The 21,788-nt window shown below is 43.1% G+C and overlaps 1 protein-coding gene across 1 annotated transcript in view; it reads left to right on the plus strand.

Moving 5' to 3' along the window:
* Positions 1 to 21,788, plus strand: part of NCKAP1L (NCK associated protein 1 like) — a 1,717,783-nt gene that overhangs the window by 1,521,172 nt on the left and 174,823 nt on the right. Inside the window, exon 30 of the mRNA XM_086964598.1 lies at positions 16,580 to 16,669. Within this exon, the coding sequence (XP_086820724.1) occupies positions 16,580 to 16,669 (90 nt within the window). The remainder of the gene's footprint in view (positions 1 to 16,579; positions 16,670 to 21,788) is intronic.

The raw sequence follows: 21,788 nt of genomic DNA on the forward strand, positions 1-21,788 counted from the left end.
TAAATTCTAAATCTGCAACGACTAGCAAGGCAAAACAGGCATGCGCGCTTAAAAAAAAAAAAAAAAACAAGGGGTTGAGGATACCAGCAACGGGTAGGGGGGATGAGGTAGAGGAGACTAGTGGCAGTGGAAAAAAACAACACAAGCCCGGCTTCGAAAGTGGTGCGCGCGCGAGCGAAAGTGAAAGCAGCGCGTTTGCAAAATTGTTTCCGATTAACACGGGACGCAGCGGGGGAGGGGTGGAGGAGCGTTGAGAGAGCAAGCGAGAGGAAAGCCAGATGGTGCCTGATCGGGCGCTGAAAGCTGGCAGTTGCGCGCGTGCACGCACGTGTAACCGCAAGCGCTAGGCCAGCAAAAGCGTGTGGTAGCACTTTTAAAAGCACAGTTACTAGATGTCTCTCAGAGCAACACATGCGCTGGCTCAGGCGATACCTAAAAATGAATATGGCACCCTGAAAGTATCTCACACCCTGACAATCTTTGAGCATTTTTTTCATGCGCCTTTGGAAAAACAATGCCAAGCTAAAAGGCATGCACTTGAAATCAAATGTTCCTTCAGTAGTAACAAAAGATGTTAGGTGTCTATAATCAGGGCTCAAAGCCACCTGGTCATACCCAGATGACCTGTCAAGCATGGCAAATAGAGAAACATTCTCAAGTGTGCCTAATATTTAATTTATGTTGGGTAAAGGTTCTCTATCAATCCCAATCCACTGATTCAATTCACATAGATCAACACATAAATGTATCCAGTTGTCCTTCTTGTGTGCTGTAAGTACTTCAGCCAGCCACTCAGACCCTTCTATTGGCTTAATCCTCTCTAACTCATACAGCTTGTTTAACTCCATACGTAGATCGTCTCTTGAAGATAAAGGTACATTGCAGAATTTGTGTGCAATTGGTGAAGTCCCTATTTTCAGAACTATAATGAGTTGAAACCCTACTGATTTTCAAGGCGTTCAGCAGTAACTTCAGGAAACTTCTTCACTCATTGATTCTCAAGCAAGACATTCATGCATACTAATTACAGCTTGGAAACCACACACTAAGGATGGTTGGGATCAAGGATTTTGTCCAACTTGCCCTGGTTATTCAAACCAAAAAGGTTTGATAAGTTTTGACACATAAACTTAACACAAGGCTTTTTTCACCCTCAAATTCCCACATAACGTGAAATTGTCCTTCAATATCAATTCTCTATCCCTCATAGTCATAGGCTTTCATATTGTGGCTTGTGGCAAGAATTGCTTAAAAACATAAGTGCTGATCAATGTAAAAATGTGACCCTGAGTCAGCCACCACCCGTACCTCAATACCATTAATTACGTATCTATAACATTACAAAATGGGGGCTTCCTTTTGAATGGTTTCACCAGCGCAACAATCTCCCATTTCGCACCATTAGTGACCATACATGGCAAATCATTGTCATTACCCCGATCAGGCGATCCATCAACCACTTCAAAAGTAATTATAAGATCATATTCTCTTTTAACTATGCTTTCCTTCCCTAGATGACCAACCAAAGACACAGTAGGCTTATGTCTGTTGCAAAACCCTCTAGCAAAGTGCCCCTTCCAGTCACATTTGAAACACATCTGAGTTAAAGCTGGACAATCTTTTGCAGAAGCATGTGTGTGGCTGCCACATCTAAAGTATTGAATGTGTTCTTATATTCTTATGGGCACATGCATCATTGTAAATTGCATTCCCAAATGGTGTGAATCGCAAAATTCGGCCATTTGCGAATGCAATTTAAATTTTTGGGATGCATCACCATTTTTGTCCTTTTTCGCAATTTAAGAAATCGCAAAATTGCGATTTCTTAAATTGCGATTGCATTTAAGGAATCTCAAAGTGAGATTCCTTAATTGCAATGCATCAAACTTAAAAAATTTGCGAATTCACAAATAAGGGGAGCAAATTACCATGAAGTTGACCTTCATGGTAATTTGCGAAAACTTTGAAAAATGCACTAAAGTGCATTTTTCAAAGTTCCATTTTACACACACACATGCCCTTGGGGCATGTGTGTGTGCAAGATGTACTTATAGGCGGATTTCATGGGTGCAACAGGGTGTCCTTTGGACACCCCTGCACCCTTGAAATTGCATTCTCAATTTGCGATTCTCTAATGGAGAATCGCAAATTAAGAATGTCTTCACATTCATTCCTATGGGCCTCTAGGCCCATAGGAATGGATGGGGAGGTATTCCTTAATTGCGATTTTCAATTAGAGAATCGCAATTAAGGAATTTTAAGAAATTGCTATTTTTTTAGCAATTTCTTGATGCATTGCAGTTTGCAATTCCTTAATTGCGATTCCTTATTTTTCGCAATTAAGGAATCGTAAAAAGCAATATTGATGCATGTGCCCCTTAGTCTTGTCTTTTTTGTGATATGGGCAAATATTGCTCTTAGATAATGAATTTTTTTCAGTGCTTTCCGATGATCTTCAGCCTTAAATTATGTTTACTTCTTTGAATGAATAATGCTTCCTAGGCTCAGATATTTCTTTACATTATGCCTGTGAATTCTCATTGCTCCTGCAATCAATAAGGCAAACTAGTGGACAATAATAGTTCTTTTATCTTGTTGTTATTGTTTTTTTCAATTAATTTTTCATGAATGAGCTCCTCCTTGAACTCATGTTAATTTCATGTTGTGGCCAAATTTCTAAGGGCCGACACAAAGTCATCAATACATTCACCATGCAATTGATAATGTGGAAGAAGCGTATGTATAGCCAAGACAACATTTCTAGATGGAACAAATCTTTTATCCAGTGTCTTGAGCAATGCATAATCGTCTGCAACTTCTGCACTCACCATTTCTCCTGACGTCCCTTCTAGACTAAATTGCATGTTTGCCACAATTAAAGGAAGTATCCTCAAGATCAACTTGCCTTCTGGACCCAAATTGTTTAACAATAAAGCTTTTTTCTTTGTATTAGTGAACTTTTACCGTCTATTGCATTTAAGTACACTTCAAAGGAGTCTTTCCAGTGTAACCAATCTAAAGGTGGATGACCATGGACAGCCAAAAAACATGATGTGGAACCATATTGCCATCCATATCCACAACTTAGGTAGCAGAGTAACAGTGCTTAGAAATGGGTTAAGGGAGTCAATTGGAGTGGTGAGTTGCAAGACAATACAATCTGATTAGGCAACAGTATGACTTTTAAACAATACCTAAACTGAGTCCCAGACCAGTGTGCACAGTTTGACCACATGGAAATGGCGGCCAAAAGTAGTAAAAGCAGAGCCCAGCCCAAAATGGCATGTTTAACTGTTCCAAATTGGCGGCCATAAAGATAACAAAGTGCCCATAATTATGGAAATGGATCAAACAGTCTGCTTTTTATGTCGCCAGTAGCGGGATGGCGGGCAAACACAAAAACAGTCATGTGCGCCCAAACTGCTCAATGTGCCATTGCACCTACAGTGTATGAGCAGCGGTTGTATGACGTTACAACGCAGACTTTTACCCCGCATGCCATTACAACGCGGGGATTACAACGAAAGTCGTTACAACGACTTTCGCTGGAGGGCGCTGGATAGTGGAATAGTTTAATTTTCTATTCCAACTCCAGCTCACGTTGACAGTAGGGAAGGTGTTGGATAGAAAATTAAACTATTCCCTATTCAACAGTGCCTTCCAGCGAAAGTCATTGTAACAACTTTTGTTGTAATCCCTGCGTTGTAATGGCATTGCGGGGTAATCCCCGCGTTGTAATGCTGTTCCCCATGAGCAGCCAGCCCTACCACAAGGTCCAGGGAACATGAGGCGTATACCCTGTGTGGAATTCAGGAATATACAGATACCAGAAAGGATCTGTTACACACATCTTTTTACCATCTACGTGACCGTGTATATCTGAGTTGGACCACAAAGCCGCCTGAAACTGAACTCAGACAAGACGGAAGTCCTCATCCTGGGCTCCTCGCCCTCCGCCTGGGACGACTCCTGGTGGCCCCCCGCCCTGGGCACCGCACCCAAACCGACGGACCACTCACGCAACCTGGGCTTCATCCTGGACTCCTCCCTCTCCATGACCAGACAAGTCAACGCCGTCTCCGCGTCCTGCTTTAAAATCCTGCGCATGCTACGGAAGATCTTCCGGTGGATCCCCACCGAGACTAGGAAGACGGTCACCCAGGCCCTCGTCACCAGCCGACTGGACTACGGCAACGCCCTCTACGCCGGAACCACCGCCAAGCTCCAGAAGAGACTCCAGCGGATCCAGAACGCCTCAGCCAGACTCATCCTCGACATCCCCCGACGCAACCACATCTCCGGACATCTGAGAGACCTGCACTGGCTCCCCGTCAACAAGAGAATCACCTTCCGTCTCCTCACCCACGTACACAAAGCCCTACACGACCAAGGCCCGAGCTACCTCAACAACCGCCTCAACTTCTACACTCCCAAACGCCACCTTCGATCGACCAACCTCGCCCTCGCCGCCGTCCCCCGCATCCGAAGAGCGACAACAGGAGGAAGGTCCTTCTCCTACCTGGCTGCCAAGACCTGGAACACCCTCCCGACCGACCTTCGCCTGACCCAAGACCACCTCTCCTTTAGGAAAAAACTCAAGACCTGGCTGTTCGAGCAGTAGCGGCACCCCACCCCCCCCCCCCCACCCCCAAGCGCCTTGAGACCCTCCGGGTGAGTAGTGCGCTCTATAAATGCCTTGATTGATTGATTGATTGATTGAAAACCGCCCATATATTTTAACCAAGATCTAAAGGAAATGGATGCAAGCTGGATTTCTAGAAAAAAAAGAACGTGATCCAGAAGTGTCCTATACCCCTGTTATAAGCCTGTAGGTACCCAATACACCTCAATATGGCAAAGTCAGACTGCACTTGCTTTTAACGTGAAACACTGAGGTGAATAGTGCTCTGTGAGTGGTGACAACTAGGACATTTGAGAAAACTGTGGGAGAAATAGAGATATTCCCCTTCAAGTTGATCTAATTTAGTTTTATGGAAACTGCTAAGAATTTGATTTAAACATTGGAAGCTATTGTTTTTTCCTGAGGAAGGTGATGGTCTAAATTAAGTGCCCACCGAAACGCGTTGATGCACTGATAAGGGAAGCCTACTATAAATTTATATGGACAACTGTTATTAAGAACAAAGAATGATTAAAATAATTCTCAAATGATTTAACAATTGATCTGTGCAAGATTTAGTGGCTCTTCCAGTGACTGGGAAACATTTTCCTGCCTGTTTTCGCATTTTTACCATTGTTATAAATTGATGTTATTTTCTATTTTATGAAATGTTTTTCCTGTTTGGTTTTTAACTGCTGCCCTATGATCTATACTAATATAATAAAGAGAGAGCCCAAACCTTTGAGGCGGGTAATTTCAGAAACCACAGCACCAATCACAACACCCAATACAGCGTTGGAAAGGGCAGTTGCAGCAGAAGGACATAGGCTATGCAGACGCCCACCATATACATTTAAAAGGTAAAAGAACCGTGCAAGCAAGGTAGTCCCTTGTAGGCGTGTCTGCGTTGTACTGTGGGTGTGTGCTGTGGGCGTGACAAACGCTGGGGGTGTGTGGTACGTTCCGCCCTTCATGACATGTCTCATATTGTGTGCTAATCCCACCCTGCTCCCTTTAAATACCCCTGCACCCCATAATCATAACCCACCCTTACTCCTTAAAATACCCCAACACCCTTAAACACTAACCCATCTTAACCCTATAAATATACCCTGTACCCCAAAACCCAAACCTATACCTAAACCTTAAAAATACCCCTGTACCCCAAAACCTAAACCTAGCCCTGAACCCTATAAATACCCCTGTACCTCAAAACTCAAACCTACTCCTGAACCCTAAATATACCCCTGTACCCCAAAATCCAAACCTAGCCCTGAACCCTAAAAATAAAACTGTACCCAAAAACCCAAACCTACCCCTGAACCCTAAAATACCCCTGTACCCCAAAACCCAAACCTAGCCCTGAACCCTTGAAATACCCCTGTACCCCAAAACCCAAACCTACTCCTGAACCCTAAAAATACCCGGTACCTCAAAACCCAAACCTAGCCCTGAACCCTAAAAATAACCCTGTACCCCAAAACCCAAACCTACCCCATAACCCTAAAATACCCCTGTACCGCAAAACCCAAACCTAGCCCCGAACCCTAAAAATACCCCTGTACCCCAAAACCCAAACCTACCCCTGAACCCTAAAAATACCCCTATACCCCAAAACCCAAACCTAGCCCTGAACCCTAAAATTACCCCTGTACCCCAAAACCCATACCTATCCCTAAACCCTAAAACTACCCCTGTACCCCATAACCCAAAACTATATCTGAACCCTTAAAATACCCAAACACCCAAAAACATATACCTTAGTACCCCAAAACATATACCCCTATAACCATACTAACCTTATCCAAACATTAAAAAAAAACATGCTTTTACCATTCATGCATTTACAACGAATTTCGTTGTAAATGTTTGAGTGGTAAAAGCATATAAAATGTAATGCCATGCGTTATAATGGCATTGCGGAGTCATGGTACTTTTGTAATGAAAGTATGCGGAGTGATGGTATGCGGAAAGAAAATTGCGGAATAATGGGTGTTTACCCTCCCCCGGTAAGTACATTGGTGGCACGGCGGCCCACATCTCCAGCAACATACTCCTATTTTTTCACCACCCATTTGAAAAATGCACAGGTCTCTCTCATTGATGGCCAGCACCGACATACACTTTTAGACACACCTCCCGCCACAAGTTCTGGAATTGCGAACTTTAGAGCTGGGGAGCTACGTTCGAATCTAGGCATCAGCTCAACATCCTTTGATTCCAGGCAAATCGCTTTGTCTCCAAGCCTACCACAAATGAATGTGTTCTTATGTAATGTAAATTGTGCTCATGCCATGTTGTCGAGTTTGCGCTATATAATATTGCAAGGAAAAATAAAGTAGGGAAACTCGACTTCAGACACTACTGAACGGGCACTCTTAAGTGCATCAGCAGTGCACTGTGAATCGGAGCGTTTCACAGGCCTGTCACAGATAAGAAATGCTATCAAAACGAAATCCTACAAAAAAACTTACTACTGGCCGGCAGCAATTCATACTCGGACAACGTCTGGACGGGCTGCTAGTAAATTAATATAGGTATTTTGATTTTTAACATATGTTTTTTTTTTATTTCTTTCATAGTGTATTGAATACATGTGCACTATTCATTTGATTCCATTTGATCACTTGACTCCTTGTATCCTATGTTCATTGTTTGCATGTAGGTGATATAAGGTTCCTACGGTGAGTGTGGATTTATGTATTGTGTATTTGCCCAAAGGGGGCTCTTTGTGACTTTTGCCAGGGTTTAGGATCACAGCAGAGATGATTGCAGCAACTACAATAGCCTAGCTTCGGAGGCTCACAGCACAATTCACAAAATTCGGCACACCACAGTGAGTAAATACGGCAACCTGGAGATCGAGCTGGGATAGTTCAACAATAAAAGAAGGCGCATGGCCACCAGGGAGAGATATATTACAGCCATCTTCTCATGGTCATAGAATCACCAGCACCTCACCTCTCTCTGTCCTTCGCCTCAACTGCCGTTTCCCGAATCCCCGCTCCTTATGCATTCCACCCATTCTCCCTCCATTCTCCATTCTAGCCAAAGCACGACCGACAGCTGTTCGGTTTACTCCAACTCCACAAGCCAACTGCGATCATTGAACCCTGTCTTCGCCTTCCCCAGTACCTGTCTTCGGTGTAGGTATGTGGGCCTTTGTGTTTGTCGCCACCAGATTATCGGATGTGGCCACTCATCTCCCTTTTGACCTGCTCCCCTGGCCTGACTGGCTTGTTCATAGGTAGTCTGGGGAGGCAGGGGTGGGTGCGCTGAACAATGACACTCAGTGAGTCTCCTGTCTACATGCTAGATGAATTTTGCACCATTTCTCCAGGCCGCTGGGTCCCACCCGGTGCCATTAGAACCATTTTACTTCTTGGACATCAAGCCACATTATGTCTCTGAGCCCTTTTAGTCCCATGCTGCATGTTTCTGGTTTCGCTATATTGTGATCATGTAATCATGCAGGAGGACAGGCAGCCTCCCCTGGTAGTTACGCAAAACGTGGCAACAATTCTAAATTAAATATGTCCCTGCCTCGTAAGGGACTAGCTTAGAGAGAGGAGAATATATTATGCCAATGCTGTATTGTGGTCATGAGTGCAAGGTTCACATGCTTAACTCATGGGTATGTAACTTCCTACCAACACCCATACGTTGCTTCCTACGTGTATAAACTCCACAATGCAAAAACGATTGTCTGCCACAAGGTGGGAGTATGAAAGGTTGAATTAGTGAAATCACCATGTTAATATATGTAAGATGGGCCTGTCCTTATTGTGGTGAAAGAAAGACACTGCCTCGTAGGGTATGTAACTTTCCTGCTCCCCAACATGAAAACAAACACTTACTACTTATCTTTCACAAACACATAAAAGGCCTTCTGTTTCAGTGACACTTCTCAGACAGACAGACAGACAGACAGACAGACAGACAGACAGACAGACAGACAGATAGATAGATAGATAGATAGATAGATAGATAGATAGATAGATAGATAGATAGATAGATAGATAGATAGATAAGACAGACACACAGACAGACAGACTCACAGACACAGACACAGACAGACAGACAGACAGACTCACACAGACAGACAGATAGATAGATAGATAGATAGATAGATAGATAGATAGATAGATAGATAGATAGATAGATAGATAGATAGATAGATAGATAGATAGATAGATAGATAGATAGATAGATAGATAGATAGATAGACCTCACAGTGTTAACTCAGCACTGTAGAAGTTGTTGACGGGGCCTAGCATATGTAGAGACCCATCTTCCTTTCACAACTCACACAATATGTGGACGTGATTACTTTATTCAGAAGTTAATATGTTGCTGCTTCTTGTTATGCCATTACCCTCTACTGCTGTTGTCTTTGTTATGGGTATTTGTATAGTGCACAACTCACATGGGAGAGCTGAAGCACCACTCTCCCTTCAGCCTGTCATCGTCTGCCCGCCCCAAGACTTGTTTGTGTTCAAAATAAAAATGATAATAAACCTGTGTTATGATCAGTTAATTTTTTGAGTTTTGCTACTGTTGGCAGATGGGAGGGGAGGGGGCGACGCTCCTCCGCCATAGCGGAGTAGCCGCCCTGTTAAATATTTACACATTTCTGGCCACATTTCTCATGACTATGTATATTATTTGACCTGGTTTTATTTAACCTGCTAATTTTATCTTTGTTGGGGAATGAACTTGCTTATTATATTTCTACTATACATTATTGATTCCACATTTTTTTCATTTGGGTCACCCTGTCCTTCCAGTTTTGTGGTGGCTATTTGTGTTTGACACAGAGACTCCGTAATCTATTTATGAACAATCATGTGTTGGGAACCTTCTTCTTTCAAATAAAATCACGTGAAGCGTGCTAGATCCCCGAGGCCAGCAGTGCTGTTGATTTTCCCTCTCATTGCCCCCGGAAGACACCCTTAGCAACGTTCTCAAATACTCAATGGATGATCTACTATGTCTCTGCCACAGGTGTAGCACAGTTCCTGATTAAGCTGTATTAAATCAATAGGTGTCAGTCAGGTCCACTTGCCAGCTCAGCCCTCTGAAGTGCTAAAAACAGCATCACTAAATGTTCCCTCAAAACCTAAACATGCTAAGAAATTTTAGACCTTATCTTAAATACACATGTGGGCAAAATGTCACTATCCAGACTTCTCTAAAAGGCTCAGTTTTAATACTGAGCCAAAGACAGCGGCCTACGCTCGGACTCTCCCTCTGATCCTAATGTCCAGAAACTCCTTAATCACGTACATTTGTGCACTTTATATCAACTATTTTACTCAGCAACTCCTGCCACTTGTATAGTCCTGGACCTATTAATTGCCTTAGAGGGTACTGTGTCATCCATTTTCATGCCCCCCTCTGGTTGGTCTGATCACTATGAAGTGAATTCACAGGACTAACTGCTCAGACTTTTCTTTCATCTTGGTGTGCCTACAAGTCTTCCTGATCAGTCATCAGGGCACCCTAGCGGGCACTGGGCATTACCCGGTGGGCCGCCAGGGTGGGGGCCGCTTTTTGGCCCCTGGGTGGGGTCGTTTTTGTTACCGGGACCGGCTATATCCGTAACACAATCGTCTTAAACCGGCCCTACCAAACAGCTCGATAGCACCCCCCTCCTCCCCCCGGGGGGGCGGACGAATAGTTAGTCAGTCCTCCCTCAATGCTAGTTTCTCTAATGGGGGGTGCATCAGTAAAATAAACATTGCACTGCTAGTTTGTCACATTGGCATTATATTCCCCAGTTTCATATGTGCTGCCTAGAATAAGATCGAAGCTCTCACCATGGACCCTTTTTCATAATCTTAAATCCTTTTTCAGAAGACCTGAAAGCACTGGAGCCCCAGTTATTATTCCATTATAAAACCTGATTATAACCCTGTTCTATCAAAATACTTACTATTAGTGATGAACTTCTGCAATATTGCACTCTCAAAATCTCAATATGAAAAAGCAAACTAACATCTAAATTCCTATTGAAATGTCTTCCAAGGACAAGTCTTCTAACAACAAACCCTCCTTCTAGCCATTTTCTGGAAGGCAAGCTGGCTTTTATGTCTCTAAAATCCTTATGATTAAAGAGAAGTTTGCCAAGAAATGGTTTCAGAAGGTTGCTCCAACCCTTCTAAAGAGTACATTTCCAGTTTTATGACCAAAGTTAGACCTGTTGAATAAGTGCAAGTCCTGTTCTCTTCTGGATCCATATCCTATCCCCTTTCTACCTGTACTCAAAGACAATCTGCTACATCCTCTGAATATATTCTTATACCCTTGCCGTCTATTAAGTTCAACACCATACAGTCTCTCCCCAAGAAACCAGGGGCCATATTATACATAGTGCCCCAGGTGCACAACAGGTTTCTGTCCTGCTTTTTGAGCCCCTAGGGCAAAGGGGTATTGCAGAAGGGTTCACAGTCTCTTCGCCGGCCACTTCTATGATACTGATAATACTTTTACACATGTAGAGCCAGCACTATCCGCAGTGGGCATTCCATCACTTGCTTGGGTGTGTTGCCCCATGCAAATGAGGTAATCTCCTTGGAGAAGTGTGGCTCAATGGTTAGAGCGGCAGACCCTGATGCAGAGGTCTAGCCCGGGACCAGGGTTCAATTCCTCACCTCGGTGGGTCTTGGGCTCAAAATTCCACGGACCTGATGATTCTCGCCTCGGTGCCTATTCCGATCATGGAGTCCCACTCTGCAACTCTGGGCAATAGCTTGCTTAATCTCCACAACGGCCCCACAACGCTAAGGATGCCTGGCCTCCACCTTGGGGGTGCCCAGGAGTGGACGCCTCACAGGGAAAGCCAGGATGGGTTCCACAGCGGTATTCTTACAAGCGCCTTGAGACCCTTGCGGGTGAGTAGTGCGCTATACAAGTATCAATTTACAATTTACTGCACTTGCGCCATATTACGGATACGGATACAGGCGCAAATGCAAACATGCCCTTAGGAGGTGCACTGATAGTGAGCCACAAAAAAAGGTGCCTCACGGCAGTGAGATCCCTGAGGGCAGCCTTCTGGAGGAGGGAAAGGGGGTCCCATGGGCCCTAAGACATCCCTCTGCAGGCAGGTGCGGTCACTCACAGCACCTGCCTGCAGGGTGATCTCTAACCTCTCATTAAAGTGCAGGTGGGTTGCCGCCTGCAGAGAGAAACACAGAACACCTTTGAAGCAGCTGCTCCGTATTTCATTGACTATGCTACCACCAGGGTAGAGCGATTTATCGGGCGTTCTGGGGGCTGTGCATTCATTGTAAAGGGCACTGTCCCTGTTTGTGATTTGTGCACCCGCTGTTAGGTACAATGTAGCACTACCAAGGGCAGAGCACCCTATATGTTATACAGGTTCTGGGTGATTTTTCAATTACTAGTTATTGCCCTTTTACCTTTCTCCCTCCAGCTAAAACTTGAGCCCATTGAGGCCAAAATGCTTTGCTCATTCTTAAAACTTATTGAAGGTGTCCAGCCTAAGAAAGGTATTGAATCAATTCAGCATATTGATTCTAAACTACCTCTGCCTGGTTACCGATGCAGATAGTGTCACTGCCCTGATTTTATTAGACCTTTGCTTGGCATTTGACACAGTGGACCACACTCTACTCCTAAACACACTGTGCCAAACTGGTGTGGGAGAAGCTATGGCAGAATTATTTTCCTCTTTTCTCTTTTTATGATCTTCGAGGGTGGCCTTTGTCTCTTTTCTTTCTTCACTTACCATAGTGACATATATTATTCCTAAGGGCTCCACCCTTTAACCTACTTACTTAACCTCTTTGTTTAATCTCTCGTCACTATCAGGAATCTAACTTAGTCAGTGAGATTCGGGTTGTGTAAATCTCAAATATACCAACTAACAAAACAGTGGCCCACATGGTAAATGTGTGAGGTGACCAAAGTTCGGAGAAGACTGTTCCTGTGAAGAGCAGGGTATTGATTTTCATTATGTGGTCTCTGGGGCTGATTTAGAGATTCGTAGATAGGTATTATGTTTCAGTGGCAACAGAGTACCCTCTCTATTGAAACTAAAGGTCTGCTCACTCGATTTGGAGTTGGGCAGATCACAAGTTTGATGTTAATAAATTGAAATGTAATGGGTGTTATTAGTTTCATTAATTTTTCAAAAACAAACTCTCACTTTAGGAGGCTGTTTTTAAAAAATAAAAAACTTTGGAAACTTTGATGGCCAGACATGATGTCTGACAAGTATGCCTATTACCTTTTCCTAAATTGACAGGAACCGCCATGACAGTGGTTCCTGCTAATGTATGAAGATGTCTGCGGCACTGTCAGACATCTCTAAATTTGGTAGGTGAAGTAAAGGCAGTAAAAACCTCCTCCACCCTGTCTGCCTTTCCTCCATCTGCTAAATCCTAAATCAGGCATTTCATCTAGAGTGATAAAGTGAATGAAAAACGAGAGTTTTTGAATGCTACTCCAAGGGATTGCCAGTGGGTAAACTAATTGCAAGTGTTTATCCCATTACCGTTTGGGTGTTTGACTGCCATTAGTATGTCATGAAACCTGAGACTGGTGTAGTTTTTCAAGCCTCCTACTGCCAATGTTTGTGGATTCTATAAAGTAGGTAATATGCATTAATTCAGGGAGTTTTTCAATGGTGGCAGATTTGTTACTTTTTGGGTAAACTGGTCACTAAAGAGTATATTTACAGAGAAGTCACACAAAGCAGCGCGGCAAGCAAAGTTGTTGTGCTGCGTTGCGTCACCTGAAGAGAGCAGAACTGTACAATGTGTTTAAGGAAATTGCCCAGTTCTACTCTGTCCATTTCACTTGGTGGCGCCCTTTGGGCTGCCTAGTGCCAATGCAGACACCTTGTGTCACAGTTCAAGGGTGTCTGCATTATGGACAGTACAGATTTTGCACAGAAAGCAGCAACTTCGTACGCAAAACCTTTCGTGGAGACATTTTCCTCTTTGTCCGTGTGCTGCATTACACAGCCCACATTGTTATAGGAAATAACAAGAAGAAATAGACAGGTGCATTATTTTGGTGAAAACCCATGTCCACAGTTAAAAATCCATGGATGGATGCATGGCCACACCCATCCACCACCCATGCATGACACAAAGTAACAAAAGGCTGTGCAATGATCTGTGTGCAGTACTTTTTCTTATAAAGCCATGCTGTGGCTTAGCACATATCAAAAAGGGTTTTGTGTCGAGCTGTGTCAAAATAGTGATGCAACCCAATGCAAATTCATTGTCAATCTGTGGCTAAATATGTTTTAATTCCTGATACAAAAAATGTGCAAGTTAAAACCTCTTAGTGAAGGATGACAAGAACAAATGACACAGGCATAGCAGACTGACTTTGTTACTTCTATACAACCCAAAATACAGAAAAGCTGGAATTAGAGGTTGTTCTTCCTTGCTAGGTGCCCCCACATGCTGGAGTTCTCTAAAATTCAGATTGAGAGCTATCCCATCCTACCTGTATTTTAGAATTATAGCTGAAACCCTTACTGCTCACTCAACATTTGTAATGAAGCTATTCTACCTTATTGTTTTTTCTCCCTACTCTCCTCGTGTCAGACTCAGGAGACCTGATGGGTGGCAATGTAAACTTTATTATTGAGATAGATAGATAGATAGATAGATAGATAGATAGATAGATAGATAGATAGATAGATAGATAGATAGATAGATAGATAGATAGATAGATTGATTGATTGATTGATTGATTGATTTCATGGTATCTATGCCCCTCCTTTTCTTTCTCTGCCTTTCACCATCTACTTTTCTCTCTCTCTTGTTTGTGCATTTCTATCAAACCCTCCTTTTGTCTATCCTTATCTCTTTCATTCTTTCTTTCCCTTTTTTTCTCTTTCTTCCTGTCTTTCTCTGACACTTTCTTTTATTGCTGTTTCACTATCTAGCTTCCAGTCTCTTTCCCTCCCTATCTCTCTCTACAGCTTATCCTGTCGTTATCTCTCCCTATCTTCCATTTTCTTTGTCTGTCTTACTCTCCCTCTCTTACTCTGTCCCTCTTTCCTGATCTCTCTTGTCTTTTGTGGTTGTTCATTGACTTTCCTGGTGTTTCTCTGCCACTCTTTGTCTTTGTTTCTTTCCTTTTCTTTCTCCTTGTTTTTATGTCTTTCCCTCTCCCTATCATAGTACGCGCACAACGTGCCATTCACTCCTCCCAAACTCCCCTCACCTTTTTTTCCCGCTGTGCCCAAAAACTCTTAGATTCAGGGTATGTTGCCCAAGGCATAGCCTTTTTATTTACATCAAACAAGGTAATTCAAAACCACAAACCAATACGAAAGTACAAGTATCCTACTTGTATTTATAAGAAATATTACAGCATCACACTTTAGCAGCATCAACATGTCAAAGACAGTAAGGCAAATAGGCAGGATCCTGAACTTGAACTTGGCCTTCTCGACCCACTAAGCACCCACTCTGCTGTGCACATTGTGCCAGCAGGCCCAATGCACTACAGTAAACTGTTGAACTACTTGAAATCCAGTGTACCGCCTAGCACACCGGCCCACCGGGGCACCTGTACACAGGCGATCTCCCCAAGGTTCTTATCAGTGCATATGTTGCCGGTTAGGGCAGGAGAGTCCAGGACCACCAGCGGGCCGGTCACCCCTCCCCACTTAACCATTGAACATGCCAATCCTATCCCCTCCTGGGGTCCATCCAGTCTCTGAACCTCCATTGTTGTGCATCCCCATTTGTTGTTAACTGTCACTGCTCCACGAGGGCCATGCTCTTCTGCCGGGTGGGTGGTCAATGACCCACCAATGCTGCTTGCCTGAGGTCCAAGGGGACAAAGAGGCTGGAAACTCTGCTGTGCAACCTTAAATGGCCGTCCAGGTTCCTACTGACGTCATCGACCTGACCCATTTGTTCAACCCCCTTTATTGGCCTAACAGGAGCTCAGGCCCGTGGCGCGACTAATGGCGCCCCTCCCTTAGGCGCCTGTTCATTCTCCTTTGTTATCTCTCTCTCCCTCTCTCTCTCTCTCTTTCTCTCTCTCTCTCTCTTTCTCTGTCTCTCCCTGCCTTTGACAACTTATGCTTCGATGGTCTTGCTCTTTCCCTATTGTTATTGCTGTCCCTTTGACGTTCCCATCTTTATCACTCATCTTTCTTTGCCATTCCCTGGATCTGCCTCTCCTTGGCTTTCTATGTGTCTCTCTCTATTTTGCTATGCATCTTCCCATCTGTCTCTCTTTCCACGTTTTTGTCACCCCATCACTACTTTTCTCTGTTCCTGTAGTGTAAGTCTTTCTTGCTCCTTAACCTCTCTCTTTGCCTTTCGTTTCTTCCTGTCTGTCTAATTCTCTCCTTGACGTTAGCTGTGTCTCCCTTTCTTATATCCTTTCTCTTACTGCTGTTTCTCTATCTCCGTGTGTCTCTCTCCCCATCTCTCCATCTTCCATTGCCCTAGGCAGTTCATAATATCCAGGGTGAACTTTAAAGGAACGGGTGTTCTGTGTTATAAATTTGTATAACTGGCGAGCTGAAAACATTTATCTCTGAAATGCTGTCATTTGCCTGGACCACAGAACCACAGTTTTGATTGCCTGGTGTTAAAAAAAAATTTGCACGAAAATTAAAAAGAACTTAACATAACATGCATTGCCATTATGTCAGCATGCCCACGACCTGATATGGCGAATCTGCCCACCCAGCTGATACCTCAAATACCTAGACACGAATGTTGTAAAAAAAATTCTAGCACTAAAATCTGATTTGCTTAACAGTAACAGAAATGTGGCCATGAAGTGATACTTAAAAGGTTACAGACATATGTCACCCAACATTTCTGTGGGGCAGTACAGATTAACTAATAATGAGCGTAATGTACACATATATAATGCGAGATAACCCAAAGTATCAGAGGCAATACTTGTTTTCCTGACAGTAAATTATGTTTCTTATTTATACAGATTTCTTCTGCCAGTCTTCTGCAACTTGGACAAGAAACAGATCGGTTGAGGTCAAGGAATAGGGACTCCATCTCCTTACTGCTGTATCTTGTAAGTACTTTCTGTTTTATATGTTACTGTTATATTTTGTTTTACATGCACGTCTAGTGTGTGATGGAGAACTAGGTGAGCTAGTGGCAATTAAATGAAAACAGAAGTAGAAGTCGGACTTGAAACCTTGATATGCCCATATTGTTATCATGAAACCATATTAGAAACATATACTATTGTGGCAGTATTTTTTGCACGGTTTATGGGTCTAAACGAACATGACGTTACAATTTGCGACATAAGATACATATGACTGGTCCACAATGAGCACAGTATGAGTCACCGTGAAAAGGTGCCTCGATCTTTGTTGGCGTGAACTTGGAAGGTGGAATTTGACCCGGAAACGAGACGTTATAGGCTCGTTTTCTGTTAGTAATCATTACAATGAGGAAGAAACCATGGCCCGTGGAGCTGTTCTTGATGTGAGGGAATAGAAAAGTCTGCCATGCAATCTTTCAGAGTCAAGAAACATTTAATGTTGTCACGCTTTCAGACTAAATCTTCTGTATATCTATTTCTACTGCTATCAATCCCTTTTCAAATATAACAACAAATAGATTGTGGGCCTCATTTATGAAAAGTGACGCATCGCTGCGTGAAAACAGCAATGTGTCACTTTTTATTGCGCCCTCCTTGCGATACCAATGATGCGTCATATTTACAGTATGACGCATCATTGCGCAAGGAGTTACAGATACGTCAGTATTTCTGACGTATCTGTATGGCGCGAAAGTGACGCATTGCGGGAGTGTGTCACAAAAGTGACGCAACTCCAGCAATGTGTCCTTTCTCATGGGGCAAGCCCCATGTGAAAAGGCCTGTGTCAGTCTTACGCCTGTTGTGAGGCAGGCATAAGATATTGACGCATTTGCATTCTAGAAGTGGCGCAGTGAAATCTTATAGATTTTACTGCGTCACTTCTACGACCCTTTCTTGCCTCAATACGCCCCCCTTGCATACATTATACCTGGCGCAGGTATAATGTGGCGCAGGGGTTTACAAAGTGACGCATCTACCTAGATGCGTCACTTTGTAAATATGGCGCAACAAGGCGCATTTTTACACCACTGGTGCAGTGACGCACCGGCGGCGTAAAAGTGATGCACAGTCTGATAAATGAGGCCCAGTGTCTTTATTCTAAAACACGTAACCCCTAATTCCAAGTTGTGTAGCACAGAGTGAGATATTCAGCAGGTGTGGCAAATATATCCTACGGTGAGTTTCCAAGTTCGATTGCAGCATCACATGTAATCTCAATCTTTACACACCAAAATCTGCATGTGCTGTCTTTCTTCTGGACCTTTACCGATACATTTTGGGAAGTTAGAGCTGCAGGAATCGATCATGAGAAAGTAGAAGTGGTGTAATAGTGATCACATAACTAAGAGCTCAAAGCTCTGTGGCAACATCTGTTTTTTGCACAATTTAGTCACCAGTCCGTGGCCAGGGGCTAAGTAGGATGTTTACAACAGCTCTAGTATTTAATTGGAGACTTTTTTTTTAAACGATGTAGTAAGCCAGAGAAATATAAGAGCAGATGCCATAATTATGATGGGCATATGCGTAACAATTAATTTGTATTGAAAAATTAGGTTTTTTGTTTTTTCTATAAAAAAAGAGAAATGTATCTTGCTAAAAGTTTCTGAGCATCGCGCATGGACATTGACATTGACACACTCCATGTTTATGAATTCAGCAATGATTTCTATAATGGATGGCCAGGACTGCAAGTAACTTTTTCATCTTTAGTGTTCCCTTTACTGGCTACTCATTGAAGGGCAAAGCCCACTCTTGTTAACCAATGTTAATTCTGCGGAAAACTTTTTCTTTTTAACAAGAAGTTTTATTAAGCGTTCTGGGAGCACACACCACACAAAAGTAGAGATATTCAGTGATCGTGAATATTTTCCCAATATGTATAAGCCATATTTACATCACCTCAAAGCATTTAACATTTATTAGAGGAATTGGGAAAGACACATGTCACTACATACCACTCTTTCTTTGACCTGACTATTCGTCTCACGTGTTCGCGTCCTGAATTACAATAAAGTAAACAAAGAGCATGTACTATATAATTTCCTGAACGGAATTGTCTAGAATACTGTGTATGATTTCTTTTTTATTTTATTTAATGCAATTTTTTATACAGCGAACATTATCCGAAGGTGTCAGAGCGCTTTACAAAAGAACCAGTTGCGTTACATAAAGACTTTGGATTACATAAGTTACATAAGAGATACAAAAAGAAAAAATTGCAAATGTACAAAGTTGAAAGTCACTCAAAGAAGAGATAAAACTGGAAAAAATTGCACATGTGCAAGTTGAAAGTCACTCAAGGAAGAGATACAAACAGATAAACTCTAAAATCCCATAGGAATGGTAGTAAGTACAAAAGTCTACTACATATACTAGTGGTTAGAGTTCTAAATATACAAATGGTAAATTCACACAGGAATACATTTTAATAGCAATTAGGCTTGGACAATTATATAATACATATATACATATACATATATATTTAAGGCCGTCCAGCAAAAAGAGAAAAACGATCAGGAGGAGTCTTGAGGGAAGAAGAAACGGAACAAAGGTCAGATATAATGGCGGGTCCGGGTATAGACTAAAACCATTAAAAAAATAAATAAAAAAAGGGGATAGCACAAAAGTCACCAAAGTCAAGAATCCAGAAGAAGAGCACAGAGAGCAGGATTCCATTGAGTAGAGTCAGAGGGGGGACGCAGCATAGGAAAGGATTCCCTGGCGAGGGACTGGATGTTGAGATGGTCTTGAGTTATCAGAAGGCATTATGTCCTCCGCAGGCCCCATTTTTGAGTCAGGCAGTGCTGATTTCAGAGTGCGGGGGCGTTGGTATACAAACATTGTCCTGCATGACTCACCCGTTTTGGTGCCCGCCACCGCCCCAGATAGCCGCCTCAATGCCTACCTGTGCAGTCATCTCCTCTCCCCACTGCTGTGCGGCATCAAGGGGAAATGGCAGCCACGTCTTCCCGTTTCGCGCCTCAGCATCGTAGGTCGCCTTCACTGCAGGCACAGCTCACAAGTACGTGGCGCCTGCATGCATCAACTCGGGGCACACACTGGAGCGGCAAGTCACTCACTCCCCCCTAGCTGCGCTCAAATCGTGTGTAGCTTCACACTACAGACACACCGCTCGAGGCAGCTGAGTCCTCCCTTTCTCCACCACAGCTCAAGGCGCTCTCGATGGCATGTCCGCCCACTCCGCCTCTCTCCACTTGTGGTCACTGACCTCCTCAGCACCGCCGATCCGATTGTGGGTGTTGGTCAGACCCAGGTCTTTAGAATGAATGGAAGTTTGCCACTTTACAACCAGTCATGGAGCAATACCACCTCCTAAGAAATATCTATGTTCATACAACCACCTCCAGCAAAAAGTAATTAATTGAAAAGATTAAGCAAATAGAATGAAGACAGTTCTTCAAAGGTGATCGTAGCATAATTCAGTTTTTCAATTGGCTGAGACGCGAGCAGATGAAAAACGACTTCCATCTTGGAAATAGAGAACGTTACTAAATCTGCATTTGATATTATATATTTACTACCAATATCCAAGATATAACCATTCTGAATAGCTAAATGTAAGGAACCATAAATGCATTTAACGTCTTTGACCATCTACCTGAATCATATCCTACTCTGAAAAACAAGTAACGCACACTGAGTTGATGCTCCTAACACTGAATTTCACAGTGGCTGCGCTGACAATTAAGCTTGGACAAACATTGATATGGATCTCACTCAAACATGTGATTTTGAGGGGAACAGAAAAAGATGGGAGCAGAGGCCTTGTGGAGAAGATAATGCTCATACTTATAAAAATGAAGGAGAAATTAATAATTAGTAACTAACACTGAGAGAGGTTCAGAAGGAGATTCCAGCTAATAGTGAGGTTGAAGTTTGAGGAGGTTTCAGATTAGAGTAAGCTCTTAGACACAACTGGTATCAAAGGCTGGATCTGCCATTACTGCCACCTCCTATTGTATCCCTCTGACTTCTGCCACCCCCTGAAATACATATTGCATCATTTCAATGCTGTTCCTTTAAACAGACCTTCCGGCTTCGCAAATAGGAGCAGGATCCCCAGCAGGGAATGCAGCACGCAGAGCTGTAACATCACCAAGTTTGAAATCAGGAAATAAAAAAGCCTTGAGGAAAGGCCTGAAAAAGAGTAGGGATCTTCAATACATCCTGACACAGGACAGACAGACTCTCTTACTCCTCATTTTCAGGAAGCAGTGGAAACCTGATCTCTTCAACGTTCATCTCATCCTCTGATAGCAATAGTTTCTCCCCCGTCTGCATGCCTCATAATAGGTCTCCTCCCTTATCTTATAAAGCTCCCCAGCCTTGCAGCATGGTTCCTCCTCTATAAAACACATGCATACAAATATTGACACTGGCTACAAAACAATCATTCTAATTTGACTGAATCAGAAGGCTTCATTGGCAACTGTCCTGCTGCAGAAGCTTTGACACTCATCTCCCCCGTCTTCAAACCCTTTCTGTGCATGCCGCCTTGGGTGATGGAGTGTCAAAGCACTGTGGTGCAGCTATGGTCTCATGAGGGTACTTACATTGCTGCTGTGCCTTTTCTCTCAATGCAACCCAAAGGACTCGTAATATTGGCTGTGCTGGCGTTTCGTCTCTCTGACAGGAATTTCCTAAAATCCCAGAATGCAATGTGACCTAGTTGCTTGAAGGCATATCCCATTCAAAGATGGTTACCTTCTATTTGTTTTCAGTGTCTTGCAACCCAACTCTGGGTAGAAAATTGAGGGTCATAGGATACATATTGTGTGGTCCCTATAAAATGAGTGATTTAAGAACACTTCCTTCTGCTGTAATACATTCAGAAGTACTTTCTCATCATGTTCCTATTTTTGTACCTGGGGTTTTCCCCAGTTCTTGAAATATTTTCCTTAGGATACTTTTCACTCATGTATCTACTAGCTTTAGTTTCCACTCTCACTGCCAGTCCTGACCTCCAGCGTCAGAAGATATCCATTCCTACCTAGTCTCTGGAAGATGTTTGCCTTTGGCTTTTCCTCTTCGGGACTCATTCTGGAATGTGTGGATTGCA

This window comes from Lissotriton vulgaris, chromosome 1_1 (assembly GCF_964263255.1).
Source record: "Lissotriton vulgaris chromosome 1_1, aLisVul1.2, whole genome shotgun sequence".
In the NCBI taxonomy this organism is placed as follows: Eukaryota; Metazoa; Chordata; class Amphibia; order Caudata; family Salamandridae; genus Lissotriton; species Lissotriton vulgaris.